General features: G+C 44.0%; 1 protein-coding gene across 2 annotated transcripts in view; it reads left to right on the top strand.

Annotated features, from left to right (window-relative positions):
• The window catches only part of LOC132385586 (puromycin-sensitive aminopeptidase-like), a 257,048-nt gene that overhangs the window by 199,576 nt on the left and 35,536 nt on the right, over nt 1-21,936 (top strand). For both annotated transcript variants that reach the window (XR_009509200.1, XM_059957751.1), the window contains exons 19-20: nt 13,628-13,684; nt 21,066-21,173. Coding sequence is in view for 1 of the 2 variants with exons in the window: in XM_059957751.1 (XP_059813734.1) it covers nt 13,628-13,684; nt 21,066-21,173 (165 nt within the window). In the remaining variant the exon portion in view is untranslated. The remainder of the gene's footprint in view (nt 1-13,627; nt 13,685-21,065; nt 21,174-21,936) is intronic.

Raw genomic sequence — 21,936 nt, 5'->3', positions numbered from 1 at the left:
CTGCTTGACCATGGGGTAGCAGTGGAGAGGTGTTATTCTGACTGGAGGTCTGTGACCAGTAGCATTCCACAAGGATTATTTCAGCACATATCACTGAAAGCTTTGTCAGCTACAGTAGAGGAGAAATGGAAGGTTTGCCAGAAACATTGGTATTGGTGATGAAGTTATACCAATCAAAGAGAAGGACTTCAAAAAGAAATAATAAACACAAACATTTCTGCTGATGCTGGAAATCTGAAGCATTTCTGTAGATGTAGCCTGAACTTCTGAGTTCCTCCAGCATTTTGTGTGTTCCTCAAAAAAAAAATAGCTTAGTTCCTATGTTACGAACCCTGTAACTGGGTCACTTACCAGCAAAGATAGAGAGGACCGTTGAAGTCTGATGGTACTATTTTTAAAAGTCTTTATTTATAAAGGGGCACAAAAATAAGATTAATACAGATGTTCAGATAAAATACGTCGTCAATACTCAATCTAAAAAAACGCGGGTATAATAATAATCATCAATTAAGCAGTAGCTCTATCGTTTGTCTAGGGCAGGGGTCGGCAACCCGCGGCTCCGAAGCCGCATGCGACTCTTTTATCTCTGTGCTGCGGCTCCCTGTGGCTTTGGAAAATAAATGATGAGTATTTAATTAAAATGTATTTTATGTTAGTTTGTTAGTTTTTGAAATGTATTTCTAAATTTGAAGATTATGGTGATCTTGTACAATCTAAATAAAACGTGTTTTTTGTCGCTATTAATATACGTCACCACTGCCAATGCCTGACACCTGCCAGTACGCGATTTCTTTAATTTTTCGATCCAAGGTAGGCTAACTATGGAGAATTCTAAAAAAAGAAAAGTGACTGAAGAAAGCAGAACGTTTAATGATACGTGGACAGATTCATTTGCTTTCACTGCTGACAAGACTGGTTTACCGGTATGCTTAATGAGAAACTAGCAAACAACAAAAAGTCAAATGTCGCAAGACATTTCCAGAATAAACACGCAGCCTTTGCTCAAAAATATCCGGATGGAGATGAGAGAAAAAAAGTCGTTTCAGAACTGATGCGGAAGGTTGATCTGAGCAAAAATCATTTCAAGAAGTGGATGAAGTCTGGGAAATCAACTACATATGCTAGTTTTGTTGCCGCTCAGGAAATAGTCAGGCACGGGAAGCAGTTTACAGATGGTGAATATATAAAAGAATCTTTCATTAAGATTTCAGAACATCTATTCACGGACTTTAAAAACAGGAGTGAAATTGTGCAGAAAATCAGGGATATGCCCCTCTCTGCAAAGACTGTCAAAGACAGAACCATAAAAATGGCAGAAGGCATCAAGACAGCAAATTAAAGACATCAATTCAGCTGTGGCCTACTCGATTGCCTGTGACGAGTCTAAAGACAAAGGTGATATTGAACAAATAGCGCTGTTCTGCCGGTATGTAAACTCTGCCGGGCCACAGGAAGAAATGATTGAGTTGATACCTCTAAAAGGCCAAACACGGGGGGAGGACATCTGTGAGGCTGTCTTGAATTGTTTAAGAGCCAAAGGAATAAAGACCACCCACCCGGTGTCAGTAGCTACTGATGGGGCACCAAGTATGACAGGAGCGCACAAGGGATTTGTGGCTTTACTGCAGAAGTTGCTGGACAGAAAGCTGCTGACTTTTCACTGCATCTTGCACCAAGAGGCACTGTGCGCTCAAACATCTCCTCTGGAATGCACAGAAGTAATGGATGGTGTCATTCAGATTGTCAATAAAATAATGGCAAAAAGTTTAAATCACCATCAATTCTGTTTGTTACTGGATGAGCTGGAAAGCGCATATTCTGATCTCCTGCTGCACAACAAAGTCCGGTGGCTGTCCAGAGGTGAAGTGCTGAAACACTTTGTCGCGTGTCTGGAAGAAGTGAAAACTTTCCTGGGCAGCAAAGGGCTCACCTTTCCTGAGCTGGAACAGCCAGAGTGGCTGGAAAAGCTACACTTCATGGTAGACATGACAGCGTACCTGAACACGCTGAACACAGCTCTTCAGGGGAAAGGACGCACAGCCCTGCACATGTTGGAGGATGTTTTGGCATTCGAGCGCAAGTTGACAGTGCTTGCCAGAGATTTACAGAAAGGCACAATGTCTCACTTCCCCAATTTGAGAGAGTTCAAACAAGCTCACAACATGATAAATTCAGAGTATTTACATTCTGCAATCATCGCAATGCAAACATCGTTTGGGAAACGCTTCTGTGTGTTCAGAGAGGAAAAAAACACATTATCCTTCCCGGTCACTCCCCTAAGCATGGATCCATCCCTACTGAATACGACTGCATTGGCAGGTGTGAGTCAACCTGATCTTGAGATGGAACTGGCCGACATAGCCGACAAAGACATATGGGTGTCCAAGTTTAGACGCTTGACAGCAGACCTTGAAGATGTTGCCCGTCAGAAGGCCGTTCTTGCTCAGAATCACAAATGGAGTGATATTGAAAACCTCCCCGAACCAGACAAACTTGTGTTCGAAACATGGAATGCTATCCCCGACGTTTATGTAAACATTAAAAAGTATGTGCTTGGAGTCCTGTCGATCTTTGGATCCACATATGTATGTGAGCAGGTGTTCTCCAACATGAACTTTATTAAAAACAAACATCGCGCACGCCTCACAGATGACAGCTTGCGATCCTGTGTAAAGATGAAGGTGACATTATACAGCCCTGATGTGCAGACGCTGTGCGCTGAGGTCCAGGAGCAGAAATCCCATTAACCAAGTATGATAAATATTTTAATTGCCTATTATTTTACGTATATTCATATTTTTTCATTGTTCAGTGAAATAGTCCTTTTATTTTCAGGTTGACAGCTGGCTGACGTTATTTCTGGTTTGCTGCTGGCAGACAATTTAAGTTCGGCGTTTTTCATAAATACAAGAAGGACTCAAATAGACATTGACTATTTTACTTCAAAGTAACCTTCAACCCAACGTCTTTTTTTCGGAGTTCAAAATGTTTCTGTTGCATGCAGAAATGTAATTTCGTTTTCTCTGCAGGAGTTCATCGATTTCATAAATGCAACACATTATAGTTTGTTTATACATAACATAAAGGCAAAAAAAAAACGTTGTATGCAGTGTTATTTCATTTTAAATGTCAAACGGGTTTTTTGGCTCCCAGTGTTTTCTGTGGGAAACGGGTCCAAGTGGCTCTTTCAGTGGTAAAGGTTGCCGACCCCTGGTCTAGGGGATATTGTATTGTCGGATGGAAAGATAAAAGTCACTGTCCTTTCGAGCTGCAGCTCTTTGGGTTTAAGAGAGAGATGGTTTGAAACTTGCCCGAGTCTTTATAAGGCCAATCCATTGAGTCGAGGGGAGTTGGTTCCCCGTTGTTAGTTCCAAGTCGTTTTCCGTGGTACCAGCCACCAGCTCCCAGGCAAGGGAACCGAACGCACGTGGCTTCCTGCAAATGGCTTCCCGCTATTACGGCATCGCTAGCGTTTCTTCTGGTGCGTCTGAGGGGCTGTCCCTACAGCCCCCCCCCCTCCCTTTTATCTTAACTCGCCGGGTAGTAGATGTCAATCAGGTTGGGATGATGCAATCCCTCTCTCAACCAGCCCACTTTGCCCGAGGGCTTGCACGTAGCATAGTCCCCAATCCACAAACGTGGTCTCCAGGAGACAATGGCCATTTCCTGGGTCCTCTGACCCAACCCAATAATGCTCTTGCGATTCTCACAAAGGAGGGGGCTCCCCCACACCCTTCAGCCCTTCAGAGCTGTGGTGCATTCATAACACCTGGAATTATTTACTGGGATCTACTTTTAGTTGATCATTACGCAAACCAAGTAGATTAATACACTGGAACTGCTGCCATTAAATCATTTTGGCTCACTCTATCCTAGGTTTTCCCTTCTTCCCCACCTTTTCGCCTACTGAAAACTGTTTGCATCTTTCTTTTTGCTCACTGTGACAAAGGGCTGCAGGCGAAAAGCTTCTCCTTCCATGAAAGAGTCCAGTTGATTGGGATAGGATTTTCGAAGTGCCAGTTCAAGCAAGGTAGGCCAAACGGCCTGCTCTACTGTGGGAACATTTAGGACTTCAGTTCAGTATTTCTGTGGAAGTCAATATCAGCTGTGATTTTTACATAAGCGCAAGAGATTTTTGCAACTGTTGGAAATCTAGAGAAACACACACAGAATGCTGAAGGAACTCAGCAGGTCAGGTAGCGTCTATGGAAATGAATAAACAGTCGACAGTTCAGGCTAAGGTCCTTCTTCAGGACTGGAAAGGACAAGGAAAGAAGCCAGAATAAGAAAGTGGGGGGGGGGGAGGAGGGAAAGAAGTACAAGCTGGCAGGTCTGTCTTCCCCCCCCCCCTTCTCTCTTTTAAAATTTTTTAAATTTCTCTCTCTTCCCCCCCCCCCAATCTTTTTCAATTCTCCATTCTAGCTCCCTTCTTATCCCTTCCCTCCTCCTCATCTGTCCATCACCTCCCTCTTATCTTGTACACCTCTGACAGGTCACTTCTGTGCTGCAGCTATTAATGCTAAAATCTATTCCTATGGCAAGTAGTTGAGGATGGGAGGAAGTTTCATTCTTGCCCCGTGTAAAGGAAATCTGGACTAGGAAAAAAAAAATAAACTATTAACTTTGTGTTTTTGGAGGGTTTAAGGGAGATTAGTTGACCAAAATGGTATGTGAGGTTGAGCTTTTATTTATTCAAAGTTCAGTAATTTATTATCAGAGTGTGTATACCATGTTCTATAATTTGTTGTACAAATTATAGTGGTGAAACTTCTGTGTAGAATAATAAAACCAGGCTACTCAAATGAAAGGGTTCAGATATGGTAAACTAAGAGTAATGCTGACTTTCAAGTGTTTTAACCACAACTTATGATTAATACAATGTCATGTGTGGGCAGCAGTGGTCAGTATAACTGCTAACTGGTAATGTACTTTAATAGAGGAATAATTGATTCAGAGTTGTTTAAAATGGCAAATAATATGCAGTTTAAAATCCATTTAATCTATACCATTATACAGTGGTTTTCAGTTAATTGGACCATCGGTTAATCGGGGCAGCTGCTTATTTGGGGCAACTCTTAAGGAACAAAAGCTAATTGACAAAATAGTTACGTTCGGATGCTGTTCATAGACTTTAGTTCAGCATTCAATGCAATCATCCCTCAGAAACTGATTGGAAAGCTGAGCCTACTGGGCCTGAACACCTCCCTCTGCAACTGGATCCTAGACTTCCTGACTGGGAGACCTCAGTCAGTCCAGATCGGGGGCAGCACCTCCAACACCATCACACTGAGCACGGGGGCTCCCCAGGGTTGCGTGCTCAGTCCACTGCTGTTCACTCTGCTGACCCACGACTGTGCTGCAACACACAGCTCGAACCACATCATCAAGTTCACCGATGACACGACCGTGGTGGGTCTCATCAGCAAGAACGACGAGTCAGCTTACAGAGAGGAGGTGCAGCAGCTAATGGACTGGTGCAGAGCCAACAACCTGTCTCTGAATGTGAACAAAACAAAAGAGGTGGTTGTTGACTTCAGGAGGGCATGGAGCGACCACTCACTCCCCGCTGAACATCGACGGCTCCTCGGTAGAGATCGGAAAGAGCACCAAATTTCTTGGTGTTCACCTGGCGGAGAATCTCACCTGGTCCCTCAACACCAGCTCCACAGCAAAGAAAGCCCAGCAGCGTCTCTACTTCCTGCGAAGGCTGAGGAAAGTCCATCTCCCACCCCCCCATCCTCATCACATTCTACAGGGGTTGTATTGAGAGCATCCTGAGCAGCTGCATCACTGCCTGGTTCGGAAATTGCACCATCTCGGACCGCAAGACCCTGCAGCGGATAGTGAGGTCAGCTGAGAAGACCATCGGGGTCTCTCTTCCCACCATCATGGACATTTTCACTACATGCTGCATCCACAAAGGAAACAGCATTATGAAGGACCCCACGCACCCCTCATACAAACTCTTCTCCCTCCTGCTGTCTGGGAAAAGGCTCCGAAGCATTCGGGCTCTCACGACCAGACTATGTAACAGTTTCTTCCCCCAAGCTATCAAACTCCTCAATACCTGAAGCCTGGACTGACACCTTGCCCTACTGTCCTGTTTATTATTTATTGTAATGCCTGCACTGTTTTTGTGCACTTTATGCAGTCCAGTGTAGGTCTGTAGTCTAGTGTAGCTTTCTCTGTTTTTTTTTATTACGTAGTTCAATCTAGTTTTTTGTACTGTATAATGTAAGCCATGGTCCTGAAAAATGTTGCCTCATTATTACTATGTACTGTACCAGCAGTTATGGTCGAAATGACAATAAAAGTTGACTTGACTAGTTGGGATTCCCTTTGTTTATTTGGGACACTATGCCACTTAATTGGGACAGGAGACTGTTACCAAAAAGGTTGTAACTAGTGTCAGTCATGGGCACTTGTGTGGCTGATAGACCCTACTCTATCGTGCTTAGAGCAATCAGTTTTAAAATGGCCAGTTGCGTGTGTTTGTGTTTAAAAAGCAATGATTTTTATCGTTGGTAGCTGGCGAGAAATGTGCAGGAAGACAATAAAGAACTGTTTTGCTCACTGCAGTTTCAAGCATTCAGTATCTGCATGCACTAGGTGTCTGCACTGATTTTGTTCTTTGCATATGTGTGCGCAAACACGCACACATCATTTGTGAAAGAAGGCTCTAAGTCAAGGGTGTACAGCGCAAGCCCACGGTCAAGCATACTTTCTTCAGCCAATGATTGGTGTGTCAAGGCCGACCTGGATGGGAAAGGCAGTTTCCTGGAGCAAATAGCTTTCACCACATTGCACATTAATCGTATGGTCTGACACCAGTAGAGAAGTGGTTATTGGTGAACTCACAGTCCCCTGGGAAGACAACATCAATGAAGCTCATGGGTGCAAGTTAACCAAGTATGCAGAATTAAGATCAGAGTGATGAGACAGAGGGTGGAAGGTCTGATGCTATCCATTCGAAGTAGGTAGCCATGGCTTTATTGCGTTCACTTTCCAGAAGTGGCTGCGTGACCTTGGCTTCACTAGAATAGAGATCAAGTCAACCAGCAGGGCTGTCACTGAGGCAGCAGAGAAAGGATCATCATGGGCGTGGACCAAGTACGTCCTGAGGGGCCAGATAGTCGGACAGTGTATCCATCTTTTGTAAACTCTTCAGTAGCTGCGTAGACACGTGAAGAGTAGACTATCTGTTGGATGGAAGCAACCAACAACTCTGATAGATGCAGATGCCAAGTTGTTAAGCTCACCAGTGGGAGGTGGTGCTTTAGCACTGCTAGCCTACCACCTCGAGGGAGTCTTGATCATAAGCGGGCTGAGACTCCTGAAGACAGGTGGCAGATCAACTGATGATCCTACTAGTGACAGCACAGGACAGTTAACATCTCAGTCCATGTGTATTTTCAATTCATTCTCAACCCTGATATTTTTTTATAAATAAACATCAGAACTGCTCAGCTGTGTTAGAAGCAGCACACACAAAATGCTGGAGGAACCCAGCAGACCATGCTGCATCTATGGAAAAGAGTAAACGGTTGACATTTTGGGCAGAGGCCCTTCCTTGTGGCAAATCTCAAGGGCACTGAGTGGCATCAATGGTAAATACATCAAATACCAGTTGTAAAAGGATCAATGAAGCAAAGTTACTTGGGAACCAGTGTCAAGTACAGCTCTAGTATAAACATCTTCAATCAATATGGATTGGTCCCACTAAATCTTCAGGAATACTGTTTTGCACTTTAGTATTTTCCTTTACACTGATTGGAATGTATCCTCTCTGAGACACCAGCCCATTCCTTTACTGGGTGTCTCCATAGTATTGCATCTTCTTCTGTTTGATTAACCTCTGACTTTTCAAAGATTTTCCTGCTCCTCACAGTCTCACTTGAAATATCCATCTTCCCCACAGTTGTAACAGAAAGTATCGGTTGCCTCCCTAATCAAAAGACCCTTTTTAGCAGCCTTCCTATGCATCGTAAGTCCTACAGGTGGGTTGAGTTTCCCAACAGATGTGTCACGTTTAGATGAAACATTAGCAGACATCCATTGAGTTAGCTCAGCTTGTAGGCTTTTCGCCTCTTTCCTCAAAAGCTTTGTCTCCTTGGTATCGGGGATCACATTAGCAGCAGAGGCTCCGTTCCCTCCGCACCAATCCCAACCTCACTATAAAACCTGCTGATAAGGGGGGGGGAGCTGCTGTTGTCCGGCGTACTGACCTCTACCTGGCCGCGGCACAGCGACAACTCTCTGATACCTTCTCTTATTTACCCCTTGATCATGACCCCACTAAGGAGCACCAGACCATTGTCTCCTATACCATCACCAACCTTATCAGCTCTGGGGATCTCCCATCCACTGCCACCAACCTCATAGTTCCCACATCCCACACTTCCCGTTTCTACCTCCTGCCCAAGATCCACAAACCTGCCTGTCCAGGTAGACCTATTGTCTCAGCTTGCTCCTGCCCCACTGAACTCATTTGTTCATACCATTACACTGTCTTATCCCCCCTTGTTCAATCTCTTCCCACCTATGTTCATGACACTTCTCACGCTTTGAATTTTTTCAATGATTTTAAGTTCCCTGGCCCCCACCGCCTTATTTTCACCATGGATGTCCAGTCCGTATATACCTCCATCCCCCACCCAGACGGTCTCGAAGCTCTTTGCTTCTTTTTGGATTCCAGACCTAACCAATTCCCCTCTACCACCACTCTCCTCCATCTAGCGGAATTAGTTCTTACTCTCAATAATTTCTCCTTTGGCTCCTCCCACTTCCTCCAAACCAAGGGTGAAGCCATGGGCACCCATATGGGTCCCAGTTATACCTAGCTTTTTGTTGGCTTTGTGGAACAGTCCATGTTCCAAGCCTGTACGGGTATCCATCCCCCTCTTTTCCTTTGCTACATCGACGACTGCATTGGCGCTGCCTCCTGCACGCATGCTGAGTTCATCGACTTCATTAACTTTGCCTTCAACTTTCACCCTGCCCTCAAATTTACCTGGTCCATTTCTGACACCTCCCTCCCCTTTCTTGATCTTTCTGTCTCCATCTCCGGAGACAGCTTATCTACTGATACCTACTATAAGCCTACAGACTCTCACAGCTACCTGGACTATTCCTCTTCCCACCCTGTCTCTTGCAAAAATGCTATCCCCTTCTCACAATTCCTCCGACTCCGCCGCATCTGCTCTCAGGATGAGGCTTTTCATTCCAGGACGAAGGAGATGTCTTTCTTTTTTAAACAAAGGGGCTTCCCTTCTTCCACCATCAACTCTGCTCTCAAACACATCTCTCCCATTTCCCGTACATCTGCCCTCACCCCATCCGCCCACCACCCCACTCAGGATAGGATTCCCCTTGTCCTCACCTACCACCCCACCAGCCTCCAGGTCCAACATATAATTCTCCGTAACTTCTACCACCTCCAAAGGGATCCCACTACCAAGCACATCTTTCCCTCCCCCCCCCCCCCCCCAGCTTTCTGCAGGGATCACTCCCTATGCGACTCCCTTGTCCACTCGTCCCTCCCCCCCCCCCCCACCCCAATCCCTTCCCACCGTTCTCCCTCCTGGCACTTATCCTTGTAAGCGGAACATGTGCTACACCTGCCCTTACATTTCCTCCCTCACCACCATTCAGGGCCCCAGACAGTCCTTCCAGGTGAGGCGACACTTCACCTGTGAGTCGGCTGGTGTGGTATACTGCGTCCGGTGCTCCCGGTTTGACCTTTTATATATTGGTGAGACCCGACGCAGACTGGGAGACCATTTCGCTGAACACCTACGCTCTGTCCGCCAGAGAAAGCAGGATCTCCCAGTGGCCACACATTTTAATTCCACGTCCCATTCCCATTCTGATATGTCTATCCATGCCTCCTCTACTGTCCAGGTGAAGCCACACTCAGGTTGGAGGAACAACACCTTATATACTGGCTGGGTAGCCTCCAACCTGATGGCATGAACATTGACTACTCTAACTTCCGTTAATGCCCCTCCTCCCCTTCTTACCCCATCCCTGACATATTGACATATTTAGTTGTTTGTTTTTTTTCTCTCTCTTTGCCCATCACTCTGCCTGTTCTCCATCTCCCTCTGGTGCTCCCCCCTCCCCCTTTCTTTCTCCCGAGGCCTCCCGTCCCATGATCCTTTCCCTTCTCCAGCTCTGTATCCCTTTTGCCAATCACCTTTCCAGCTCTTAGCTTCATCCCACCCCCTCTGGTCTTCTATCATTTCGCATTTCTCCCTCACCCCACTACTTTAAAATCTCTTAGTATCTTTCCTTTCAGTTAGTCCTGACAAAGGGTCTCGACCTGAAACGTCGACAGTGCTCTCCCTACAGATGCTGCCTGGCCTGCTGTGTTCCACCAGCATTTTGTGTGTGTTGCTGAAAAGACAACTCAGCTTTTGGAAATGTTGGCTTTTCAGTCATGTTTTCCTCCTGGCTAACTTCTCTGAGTAATTCGGTAAAAAATGGAGGGGCGCACCTTGGGCGTCATTCGGATGACGCCTGTACTTGCGGGAGTTTAGAAGAATTGGGGGGGGGGGGGGCACGGTTCTCATTGAAACCTATCATACATTGAAAGGCCTTGATAGTGGATTGTGGTGGGTGAGTCTAGGTCCAGAGGGCACAGCCTCAGAATGGAGAGACATCCATTTAGGACAGAGATGAGGAATTTCTTTGGCTAGGCGGTGGTGAATCTGGAATTCATTACCATAGATGGCTGTGGGGGCCAAGTCATTGGGTATATTTAAAACAGAGGTTCACAGTCTTGATTAGCAAGAGCATCACAGGTTATGGGGAAAAGGCAGGCGAATGGTGTTGAGAGGGAAAGTGAATCAACCATGATGGAACACTCAATGGTCGGAATAGCCTTATTCTGATGCTACTGCTTGTGGTATAATACTTTCATGCTTTTGGCATGAGTCCACAGATCCTAAGGACATTCTACAGGGGCACAGTTGAGAGCATCCTGACTGTCTGCATCACTGTCTGGTATGGGAACTGTACTTCCCTCAATCGCAGGACACTGCAGAGAGTGACGTGGACAGCCTAGCGCATCTGTAGATGGGAACTTCCCACTATTCAGGACATTTACAGAGACAGGTGTGTAAAAAGGGCCCGAAGGATCATTGGGGACCTGAGTCACCCCAACCACAACTGTTCCAGCTGCTACCATCCGGGAAACGGTACCGCAGCATAAAAGCCAGGACCAACAGGCTCCAGGACAGCTTCTTCCACCAGGCCATCAGACTGATTAATTCACGCTGATACAATTGTATTTCTAAGCTATATTGACTATTCTGTTGTATATCTTGCTGTACATACTTTTTTTTTTACAAATTACTACAATTTCCGCATTCAGGCGGAGACATAACGTAAATATTTTTACTTCTCGTATGTGAAGGATGTAAGAAATAAAGTCAATTCAATTCAATATAATTACTTGTGTTTCCAATGAATTAGGGTGGATGAAGTAAGATATGGAAAGAGGATAGGTTGGATGAACATGCAGTTTGGCTCATGATGTTGTGCTGGCCCCCTCTGTCCCAGGTTGTGCCAGGAGGTCCCACTCACGCTGGTGATCAAAGCTCCATCCGAAATTGAAATGCTGCTGTTATCTTGTTTCTGTGTTTCAAACCATGCTGTAAGCGGTCATAGAACACTACAGCACAGTAAACAGGCCATTCGGCCCTTCTAGTCTGTGCCAAAATTTTATTCCGCTAGTTCCATTGACCTGCACCCAGTTCATAACCCTCCAGACCTCTCCCATCCATGTATCTATCCAATTTATTCTTAAAACTTAAGAATATTACCACATCTTAAAATAAAACTTAAAATTTACCACGTCAGATGGCAGCTCGTTCCACACTCCCACCACTTTGAGTGAAGAAGTTCCCCCAAACCTTTCCCCTTTCATCCTAAAGCCATGTCCTCTCATATTTATCTCTCTTAGTCTAAGTGGAAAAAGCCTACTCGCATTTACTCTGTCTATACCCCTCATAATTTTGTAAACCTCTATCAAATCCCCCCCTCATTCTTCTACGCTCCAAGGAATGAAGTCCTAACTTGTTCAATCTTTCCCTGTAGCTCAACTCCTGAAGACCCAGCAACATCCTAGTAAATCTTCTCTGCACTCTTTCCATCTTACTGATATCCTTCCTATAATTAGGTGACCAGAACTGCACATGATGCTCCAAATTTGGCCTCACCAATGTCTTATACAACCTCATCATAACATCCCAACTCCTATACTCAATACTTTGATTTATGAATGCCAGGATACCAAAAGCTTTCTTTACAACCCTGTTTACCTATGACGACACTTTCAGGGAATTATGTATCTGAACTCCCAGATTCCTTTGTTCCTCCGCACTTCCTCAGTACCCGATCATTTACTGTGTATGTCCTACCTGAATTTGTCCTTCCAAAACGCAACACCTCACACTTGTCTGCATTAAATTCCATCTGCCATTTTCTGGCCCATTTTTCCAGTTGGTCCAGATCCTTCTGCCAGCCATAAGGGCCTTCATCGCTGTCCACAACGCTTCCAATCTTAGTGTCATCAGCAAACTTGATGATCCAATTTGCCACATTATCATCTAGATCACTGATACAGGCAACAAACAACAATGGTCTCAGCAGAGACCCCTGAGGCACACCACTAGTCACAGGCCTCCAGTCTGATGAGCAATCATCTACTACCACTCTCTGTCTTCTCCCACACAGCCAATTTCGAATCCAGTTTACAACCTCTCCATGGATACCTAGTGTGTGAACCTTCTGAACTAACCTCCCAAGTAAAAATAATGTATGTACACCAGGGGTCACCACACTTTTTTACACTGCGGACCGGTTTAATATTGACAATATTCTTGTGGACTGGCCAACGTGGGGGTGGGGGGGGAGAGGTTGGTGTTTATCACGACCAGAATACAGCGATACTCGAAGCAGATTCCTTATGTCCAGTCTATTCAGCCATTTAGTTTACATGGCTCTCAGCACTTGCTTCTGTCCAGCTTGCTCACGTTTTTTGCGCTGAAAAAACTCAAAGGGTTTGTCTTTAAGTGCAGGGCGCGGCGCCCATCTGTCCGCGCTCCAGGCCAGTAGCAACGGCACTTCCCGCCAGCCACACGAGACCAACCAGTGATGGTTAGCACAAGGGTATCACTGCATTTAGGCCATTGATGACCTCGCTTGCGTTCAAGTTCAACAGTGGGCATGACAGAATGAGAAAAGGTGCAGTTGACTCATATCGCCAAATCATATTGTTTCCTCGTGGCCGGTGGTTGGGGACCACTGAAGTACACTGTGTAGTGCGTGGCGGGGGAGCTACACGCATGCGCACTGGGCAGAAAGAACGGAACTAAAACCCTGCAACCCAGAAACAATCTCTCAACAGTACTTGTGTATTTATTTTTCTTTTTTTTGGGACCTACTGGGAAAGTGTTAAAGATTGACCAGTCGATCACGATCGATGGGTTAGCAACCGCTATTCTATATGTTCCATGACACTACTGCTTGTTTCCCTTCCATATACGCTATGCCAGTTTCCTGAGTAATGTTCTTAACATGTTCCTTTCAATTGGAGGTGACCTGTCTTGTCTCAATTCCTCAGGTATATTTAACAGTTCTGAAGCATGGAGATGCAACAACACTAGACACAATGTTGAAGGTAGGTAATTGTTACTGCATCTTAAGCCCAGGAGCCATTATTGTTTTTTTATTCCCATTAATGTTCTGTCAGCTGGTTACTGTTGCCTCTCCAGTAATTAAACCAGAAACTGAGCAATATTTGTACTTCTCCCTTACTTTGTTCGGTTTTAAGGATGTGCTGTGCTAGTCAATGTTTTGGTGAATGGAGTTGAAAATATTAACCAGGGTCAGTGGCACGTAGAGACGGACAGTGGAATGCTTCATTTGCACCAACAACCAACACAGTCTGAGGTTGTGCTGGGGGCAGACCACATACTTCTGCTGCCAACATACCATGCCCACGGCTTATTAACCCTTAACCTGTACGTCTTTGGAATGTGGGAGCAAACTGGAGCACATGGTCATAAGCACAACGTGCAAACTGCTTACGTACAGCAGCAAGACTGAACACTGATCTTCCGATCGCTGGCATGTATGGTAACAGCTATGCTACCACGCAGTCACAATTCAGTGCAGTGATTACCATGAAAAATGGGTGATTTATTATTATAGTGTTGACTATATTTCAGTTTAAGGCTGCCTAATCCCCCTCCTTGAGGGTTCAACAAGGACCTGACCATGAATTTGGACATCTGATATTATGAAAGGGTCTGTACCTTCAAAAAAAAATAATGCAAGAGGGGTAGAGATGAGTATAAATTAAATTTTAAGATCTTTAGTTCAGTGAAAGATACAATGTTTTGAGTGGTCCCATGAACAATAAGAGTGGCACAGTAGGGTAGCAGTTAGCACAACACTTTACAGTACCGGCCGGAAGATTGGGGTTTGATTCCCATCACTGTAAGGAGTTTGCATGTTCTCCCCATAACTATATGGATTTCCTCTGGATGCTCCATTTTCTCCCACATTCCGAAGTCGTACAGGTTAGGGTTAGTGGGTTGTAGGTATGCAATGTTGGTGTTGGAAGCATGGTGACACTTGTGGGCTGTCCAGTACAATCCTCAGTGATTTGATTTGACGCAAGTGATGCATTTCACTGTATGTTTGGATATATATGTGACAAATAAAGCTAATATTTAGAAGATTTAATCTTTCAAAGCAGTAAAAGAAAGTGTGCACAGACAGGAGAAACTAGATGGTGGAAATCTGAACCAAAAACATAAAATGTTAGAAATGCTCAGCAGGCTGAACGGCCTCTATGGTGGAAGAATTGGTTAACATTTGATTAATGGTTAACATTGAGTCTTTCACATTGAACTGGTAAAATCAGTTTCAAGATATAAGGGAAGTTGGAGGAAGGGAGATCGAAGAGGCAACTCAAGGAGATGGAACTTGAGAGATTCAACAACTGTGCAGGGGCAGTTAATGGAATGCCCCCCTGAGGAGGAGGCGGTGTGAGAGAGAACAGAGGTGTGGCGAGTGTGCTGGAATCTGGACAGGGTTGGGGGCTGGTCCCTGCAGGCCATCTTTCCAATCGGGGTTGATCTTCAGTGTTCATTCTCTGGAAGAAGAGCTGGATTGCCTTCGTCTGCAGGTGACCCAGTGCGAGGAACTGTGGTGTGCTTGTTCTTACAGAAACATGGCTCCAGGGCAACATCCCATTCACCATCAGTCTTCAGAGATTGGGTTAATATTATTTTGTGGCTGCATGTGCTTTCATAACTATATGTGCTGTTTGTAACTGTATGTACTATGTTTTGCGCTTTGGCCTCAGGGAAACACTGTTTTATTTAGCTGTATACATGTGTATGGTTGAATAACAATTAAACTTGAATTTGAAAAGGTGGTGTCCAGACAAAATGATAGTCAGAATAGCAATTGCGTATCAAAGTGAAAACAAATTTCTAATTGGTCTAAATTTGTTAGAATTATTAAACAAAATAATTGATTGCATAATTATTCATCCCATTCAAGTCAGTATTTAGTAGATGCATCTTTGGGTGCAATTACAGCCTTGAGTCTGTATGGATAGGTCTCTATCAGCTTTGCACATCTGTACCATGCAATTTTTCCCCATTATTCTTTACAAAACTGCTCAAGCTCTGTCAGATTGCATGGGGATCATGAGTAAACAGTCCTTTTCAAATTCAGCCACAAATCCTCAATTGCAAGGCTCAGACTTGGCCACTCCAGGACATTAACTTACTGTTTTTAAGCCATTCCTGTGTAGCTTTGGCTTTATGCTCAGGGACATTGCCTTGCTGGAAAACAATCCTTTTCCCAAATCACAGTTCTCTTGCAGACTGCATCAGGTTTTCCTTCAGGATTTCCCTGTATTTTGCTGCATTCATTTTCCCCTCTACCTTCACAAGCCTGCTGCAGTGAAGCATCCCCACAGTATGATGCAGCTACCACCAGGCTTCACAGTAGGGATGGTGTGTTTCTGATGTGTGCGGTGTTTGCTTAAATGAAACGTATCGTTTAGTCTGATAGCCAAAAAGCTCAATTGTGGTTTCAATCGACAATAGACAATAGGTGCAGAAGTAGACCATTCGGCCCTTCGAGCCTGCACTGCCATTCTGAGATCATCATTGACCATCTACTATCAATACCTGGTTCCTGCCTTGTCCCCATATCCCTTGATTCCCCTATCCATAAGATACCCATCTAGCTCCTTCTTGAAAGCATCCAGAGAATTGGCCTCCACTGCCTTCCAAGGCAGTGCATTCCAGACCCCCACAACTCTCTGGGAGAAGAAGTTTTTCCTTAACTCTGTCCTAAATGACCTACCCCTTATTCTTAAACCATGTCCTCTGGTACCGGACTCTCCCAGCATCTGGAACATATTTCCTGCCTCTATCTTGTCCAATCCCTTAATAATCTTACATGCTGCAATCAGATCCCCTCTCAATCTCCTTAATTCCAGCGTGTACAAGCCCAGTCTCTCTAACCTCTCTGCGTAAGACAGTCCGGACATCCCAGGAATTAACCTTGTGAATCTACGCTGCACTTCCTCTACAGCCAGGATGTCCTTCCTTAACCCTGGAGACCAAAGCTGTACACAATACTCCAGGTGTGGTCTCACCAGGGCCCTGTACAAATGCAAAAGGATTTCCTTGCTCTTGTACTCAATTCCCTTTGTAATAAAGGCCAACATTCCATTAGCCTTCTTCACTGCCTGCTGCACTTGCTCATTCACCTTCAGTGACTGATGAACAAGGACTCCTAGATCTCTTTGTATTTCCCCCTTACCTAACTCTACACCGTTCAGATAATAATCTGCCTTCCTGTTCTTACTCCCAAAGTGGATAACCTCACACTTATTCACATTAAACGTCATCTGCCAAGTATCTGCCCACTCACCCAGCCTATCCAAGTCACCCTGAATTCTCCTAACGTCCTCATTACATGTCCCACTGCCACCCAGCTTAGTAACATCAGCAAACTAGCTGATGTTATTCTCAATGCCTTCATCTAAATTGTTGATGTAAATCATAAACAGCTGTGGTTCCAATACCGAGCCCTGTGGCACCCCACTAGTCACCACCTGCCATTCCGAGAAACACCCATTCACCACTACCCTTTGCTTTCTATCTGCCAACCAGTTTTCTAACCATGTCAATATCTTCCCCCCAATACCATGAGCTCTGATTTTACCCACCAATCTCCTATGTGGGACCTTATCAAATGCCTTCTGAAAATCGAGGTACACTACATCCACTGGATCTCCCTTGTCTAACTTCCTGGTTACATCCTCGAAAAACTCCAATAGATTAGTCAAGCATGATTTGCCCTTAGTAAATCCATGCTGGCTCGGCCCAATCCTGTCACTGCTATCTAGATATGCCACTATTTCATCTTTAATAATGGACTCTAGCATCTTCCCCACTACTGATGTTAGGCTGACAGGATGATAGTTCTCTGTTTTCTCCCTCCCTCCTTTCTTAAAAAGTGGGATAACATTAGCCATTCTCCAATCCTCAGGAACTGATCCTGGATCTAAGGAACATTGGAAAATGATTACCAATGCATCCGCAATTTCCAGGGCCACCTCCTTTAGGATGCAGACCATCTGGACCTGGGGATTTGTCAGCCTTCAGTCCCATCAGTCTACTCATCACCGTTTCCTTCCTAATGTCAATCTGTTTCATTTCCTCTGTTACCCTATGTCCTTGGCCCATCCATACATCTGGGAGATTGCTTGTGTCTTCCCTAGTGAAGACAGATCTAAAGTACTCATTAAATTCTTCTGCCATTTTTCTGTTTCGCATAACAATTTCACCCAATTCATTCTTCAAGGGCTCAACATTGTTCTTAACTATCTTCTTTCTCTTCACATACCTAAAAAAGCTTTTGCTATCCTCCTTTATATTCCTGGCTAGCTTGCGTTCATACCTCATTTTTTCTCCCCGTATTGCCTTTTTAGTTAAGTTCTGTTGTTCCTTAAAAACTTCCCAATCATCTGTCTTCCCACTCACCTTAGCTCTGTCATACTTTTTTTTAATGCTATCTCTGACTTCCTTTGTCAACCACTGTGGCCCCTTTCCCCCCTTTGAATCCTTCCTTCTCTGGGTTTCATCAAACCATAGAACTTTCTTCCAGCTGACTTTGGAGTCTCCCTCATGCCTTCTAGCAAACTCTAGCCGAGATTTCATGTCAGTTTTTTCAAAAGCGGCTTTTTCTTTGCCACTCTCCCATAAAGCTGTGACTGGTGAGAAACCCAGGCAACAGTTGTTGTATGTGCAGTCCCTCCCATCTCAGCCACTGAAGCTTGTATCTCCTCCATAGATGTCATAGGTCTCTTGGTGGCCTCCCTCATTAGTCCCCTTCTTGCACGGTCACTCAGTTTTTGAGGACAACCTGTTCTAGGCAGATTTACAGCTAAATCATATTCTTTCCATTTCTTGATGATTGACTGAACTGTACTCCAAGGGATATTCAGTGACTTGGAAATTTTCTTGTATTCATTTCCTGACTCGTGCTTTTCAATAACCTTTTTGTGGAGTGTTCTTTTGTCTTCATATTGTAGTTTTTGTCAGGATACTGACTCCCCAACAGTTGGATCTTCCAGGTACAGGTGTATTTTTACTACAGTCGATTGAAACACCATGACTGCACACAGTGATCTCCATTTAACCAATTATGTGACTTCTAAAACCAATTGGCTGCACCAGTGCCGATTTGGTGTGTCTTAAGGGAAGCGGTGAATACTTATGCAAGCATTTATTTTGTGTTTTATTTTTGTAATTAACTTAGATCACTTTGTAGTGATCTGTTTTCACTTTGACACAAGTCTTTTTCTGTTGATCAGTGTCAAAAAAATCCAAGTTAACTCCACTGTGATTCAATGTTGTAAAATAATAAAACATGAAAACTTCCAGTGGGGGGGAAGGAATGAGTACTTTTTATAGGTACTGTGATTCCTAACTGGCACAGCTACAGACAGTGGGTCTGATATCAGGGAGCAATTTTCTTGTGCATCCTTACAGTTATTAAATGCTATTATCTATAAGGTAAATGGCTTCTCCTATAAATAAATGTAAGTCTTTCCATGTTTCAGGTATCCCTTAAATCCAAATTAAATTTTCCAGATTTTTTTTATGACCTGGTCTGACACTGCCATCTAGGGGAATTGGTTGTCACTGCACATTGCTTGTTGTTTAAGAGATCAAATTATACATCAGAATCAAGTTTATCACCAGCATGTAACATGAAATTTGTTAACTTACAACAAATATATGGTTTGTTGCTCAGTAGCCTGAATGTTTTCCCGATGTTGAAAATGATAAGGGGGGGTGACTGAGAGTGGGGAATGTTCACCAGGTCGACCTGCACTTCTGAAAAGGGTAATTAGTCATGCTTTCAACCAAGTTCTTTAATGGATATTACAATCATGACAGATTAGGAGTTCAACCACTGCAATTCTGACTGGGCAGTGACAGATTCCTTTGCACTTATCCACAGATTCAACCAAGGTATATACTTACATTGCCAAATAAGAGAGTAAACTGTACTTCAAAAAAAAATCCTCTGAGCGGAAAATGTTATGGACATGATTTAACTTTTTAAAATAAGCAAATTTAAGACAATCAGATGGAAATGGAAGCAAGATCCTGCAGGTGCTGAAAATCTAGAATAATGTGCACAAAATGCTGGTGAAACTCAGCAGGTCAGGCTCTATCTATGGAGGGGAATAAATAGCTACTGTTTTGGGCCAACATCATTCATCAGGGTCTCAGCCTGAAAAGGAGATGAGATTTCATGCAGAGTAGCCTAATAGATCATGACAGAAATTAAATTCATACAGCATTCAGAAGGATGGGAGGGAAGGGCAGCAGGTGGAGGCTGAGGGTAGATCTTTAAAGACCAAATAAGTGCTAATGAGCAATTGGCCAGCTTTGTGTTTGTGACAGCTGCACTGTCAGGTCTTGTCTCAGTGTCTTCCAAGTTCCCTTTGGCTATGTACAAATTAACTAGAGTTAATCTTCCTAATAAATGGAATCAAAACATTCCACTGTTGAAAAATTAAGACAAAAATAGAAAATGTTGGGGAAGACAATCAGATGTAGATGACAAAAGTTGCGGCACAAGTAGATCGGATTTTTAAGAAAGTGTTTAGTGCGTCAGGGATCGAGTTCAAGAACCATGAGATAATGTTGCAGCTCTATAAAACCCTGGTTTGACAACACTTGGAGTATTGTGTTCAGTTTTGGCCGCCTCACTGTAAGAAGGATGTAGAAGCTTTCAAAAGTGCAGAGGAGATTTACTAGGATGCTTCCTGGATTAGAGAGCATGTTTTATAAGGACAAGTTGAGCAAGCTAAGGGTCTTCTTAGAGAAAAGGAAGATAAGAGATGACTTGATAGAAGTGTATAAGGTGATAGATCGAGTGGGTAGCCAGAGACTTTTTCCCCAGGGTGGAAATGGCTAATACAAGGGGGCATGATTTTAAGGTGATTAGAGGAAAGTATAGGGAATATCAGAAGTAAGTTCTTTACACAGTGTGGTGGGAGTGTGGAGCACCTTGTCTGAGGTGGTGTTAAAAGCAGATACATGAGGGACATTTAAGTATCTCTTGGGCACATGTATGACAGAAAAATGGAGCGCTATTGGGATGGAAGGCTGAGATTAAAAGATCAGTGCAAAATTGTGGGCCAAAGGGCCTGTTCTGTGCTATAATGTCCTATGTTAGATGTGAGTGCCTCAAGCTTGGTTGTCCTCCTACATTAGCAGTCTGCTGGACCCAGAAGTATGAGATACAGAGTACCACTGGCACTGGAACTTGGTTGTCAATTGTAGTGAGAATGTAGAGAAAGTCGAGTCTCCTATTCCTACTTAATCCTGTGCTGAAATTGCTTGCTTCAGCAAAAGCCCTTCTTGTGAAGGGAAATGATGCAGAGATCAAGTATGACACACTTGGGACTACAACTTAACAGCTTTGTATGCCATTTCATTTTTCAGCTGCATACCCAAGCAGATCTCCAGGAAGAGAAGGTTCGAATTGAAAGACTACTGGGCGCCATCTCACACCCTGACCTCATTCAGAAGGTTTTGACCTTTGCTATGTCGGTATGTTATTTCTTGCAATCTGATAATTGGTTGTCCAAGTTTAATTCCATCTCACTTGTGCATTAATTTCCATGTAGTTTGGACAATGCAAAGGTAACAGGCAGTGTTTGGATCACATTGAACTTAAATGTTTTGAGAGCCCTCTCAAGACTTTATGCAACCTTTAGCAACTTCCACCTTCCCTTCCATTTGAAGATAGCACTGCTCCTCATAAATAGTACATCCTACATTTGTTGTGTACTGGCCATGGTTTGCAGTATCTTCTCTATTCACTTTATTATTTTAAGTGTAAAACAGTAAGTTACCTTTTAGTAGTTAAGGAGTTTTTAATTGTATTCCCTCAAAATTTAAACTTCTCTGTGCCTGATATCTTTGCTGCTATTTGTTTTCTCAGGAATATTTTTCCTCACTCTAGCTCTGCAGAACTGCCATCAGCATAGCGAATCTCCCTACCTGAACCTGTGATAATTGCACTGATTCAACGTGAGAAGGATTGGCCCATTCAAACAAAAATACCAGATCACCATTCCTTCTCCCATATTTTTTTCATTTGTGGATCTCAAAGCTGCACTATTGCACAAGACCTCACTGTGCGAAGATGCCTCTCCAGCCTCTGCTTGCACATTCAACATGCCCTATAGAACAGATTTCTGAAAAGCAGACCCAAGCCATCATAGTCAAGGAGAGTCCAGCCTTGCTCTGAGCCTTTCTTTCAGTGATCAAAGCTTCCATAACCATTGGTCATTTAATGAGATGTTGGATG

The sequence above is a fragment of the Hypanus sabinus genome, assembly GCF_030144855.1.
Source record: "Hypanus sabinus isolate sHypSab1 chromosome X1 unlocalized genomic scaffold, sHypSab1.hap1 SUPER_X1_unloc_11, whole genome shotgun sequence".
Taxonomy (NCBI): domain Eukaryota; kingdom Metazoa; phylum Chordata; class Chondrichthyes; order Myliobatiformes; family Dasyatidae; genus Hypanus; species Hypanus sabinus.
The sequence above is the reverse complement of the archived record's forward strand: the minus strand, read 5'-3'. Positions and strand labels throughout refer to the sequence as shown.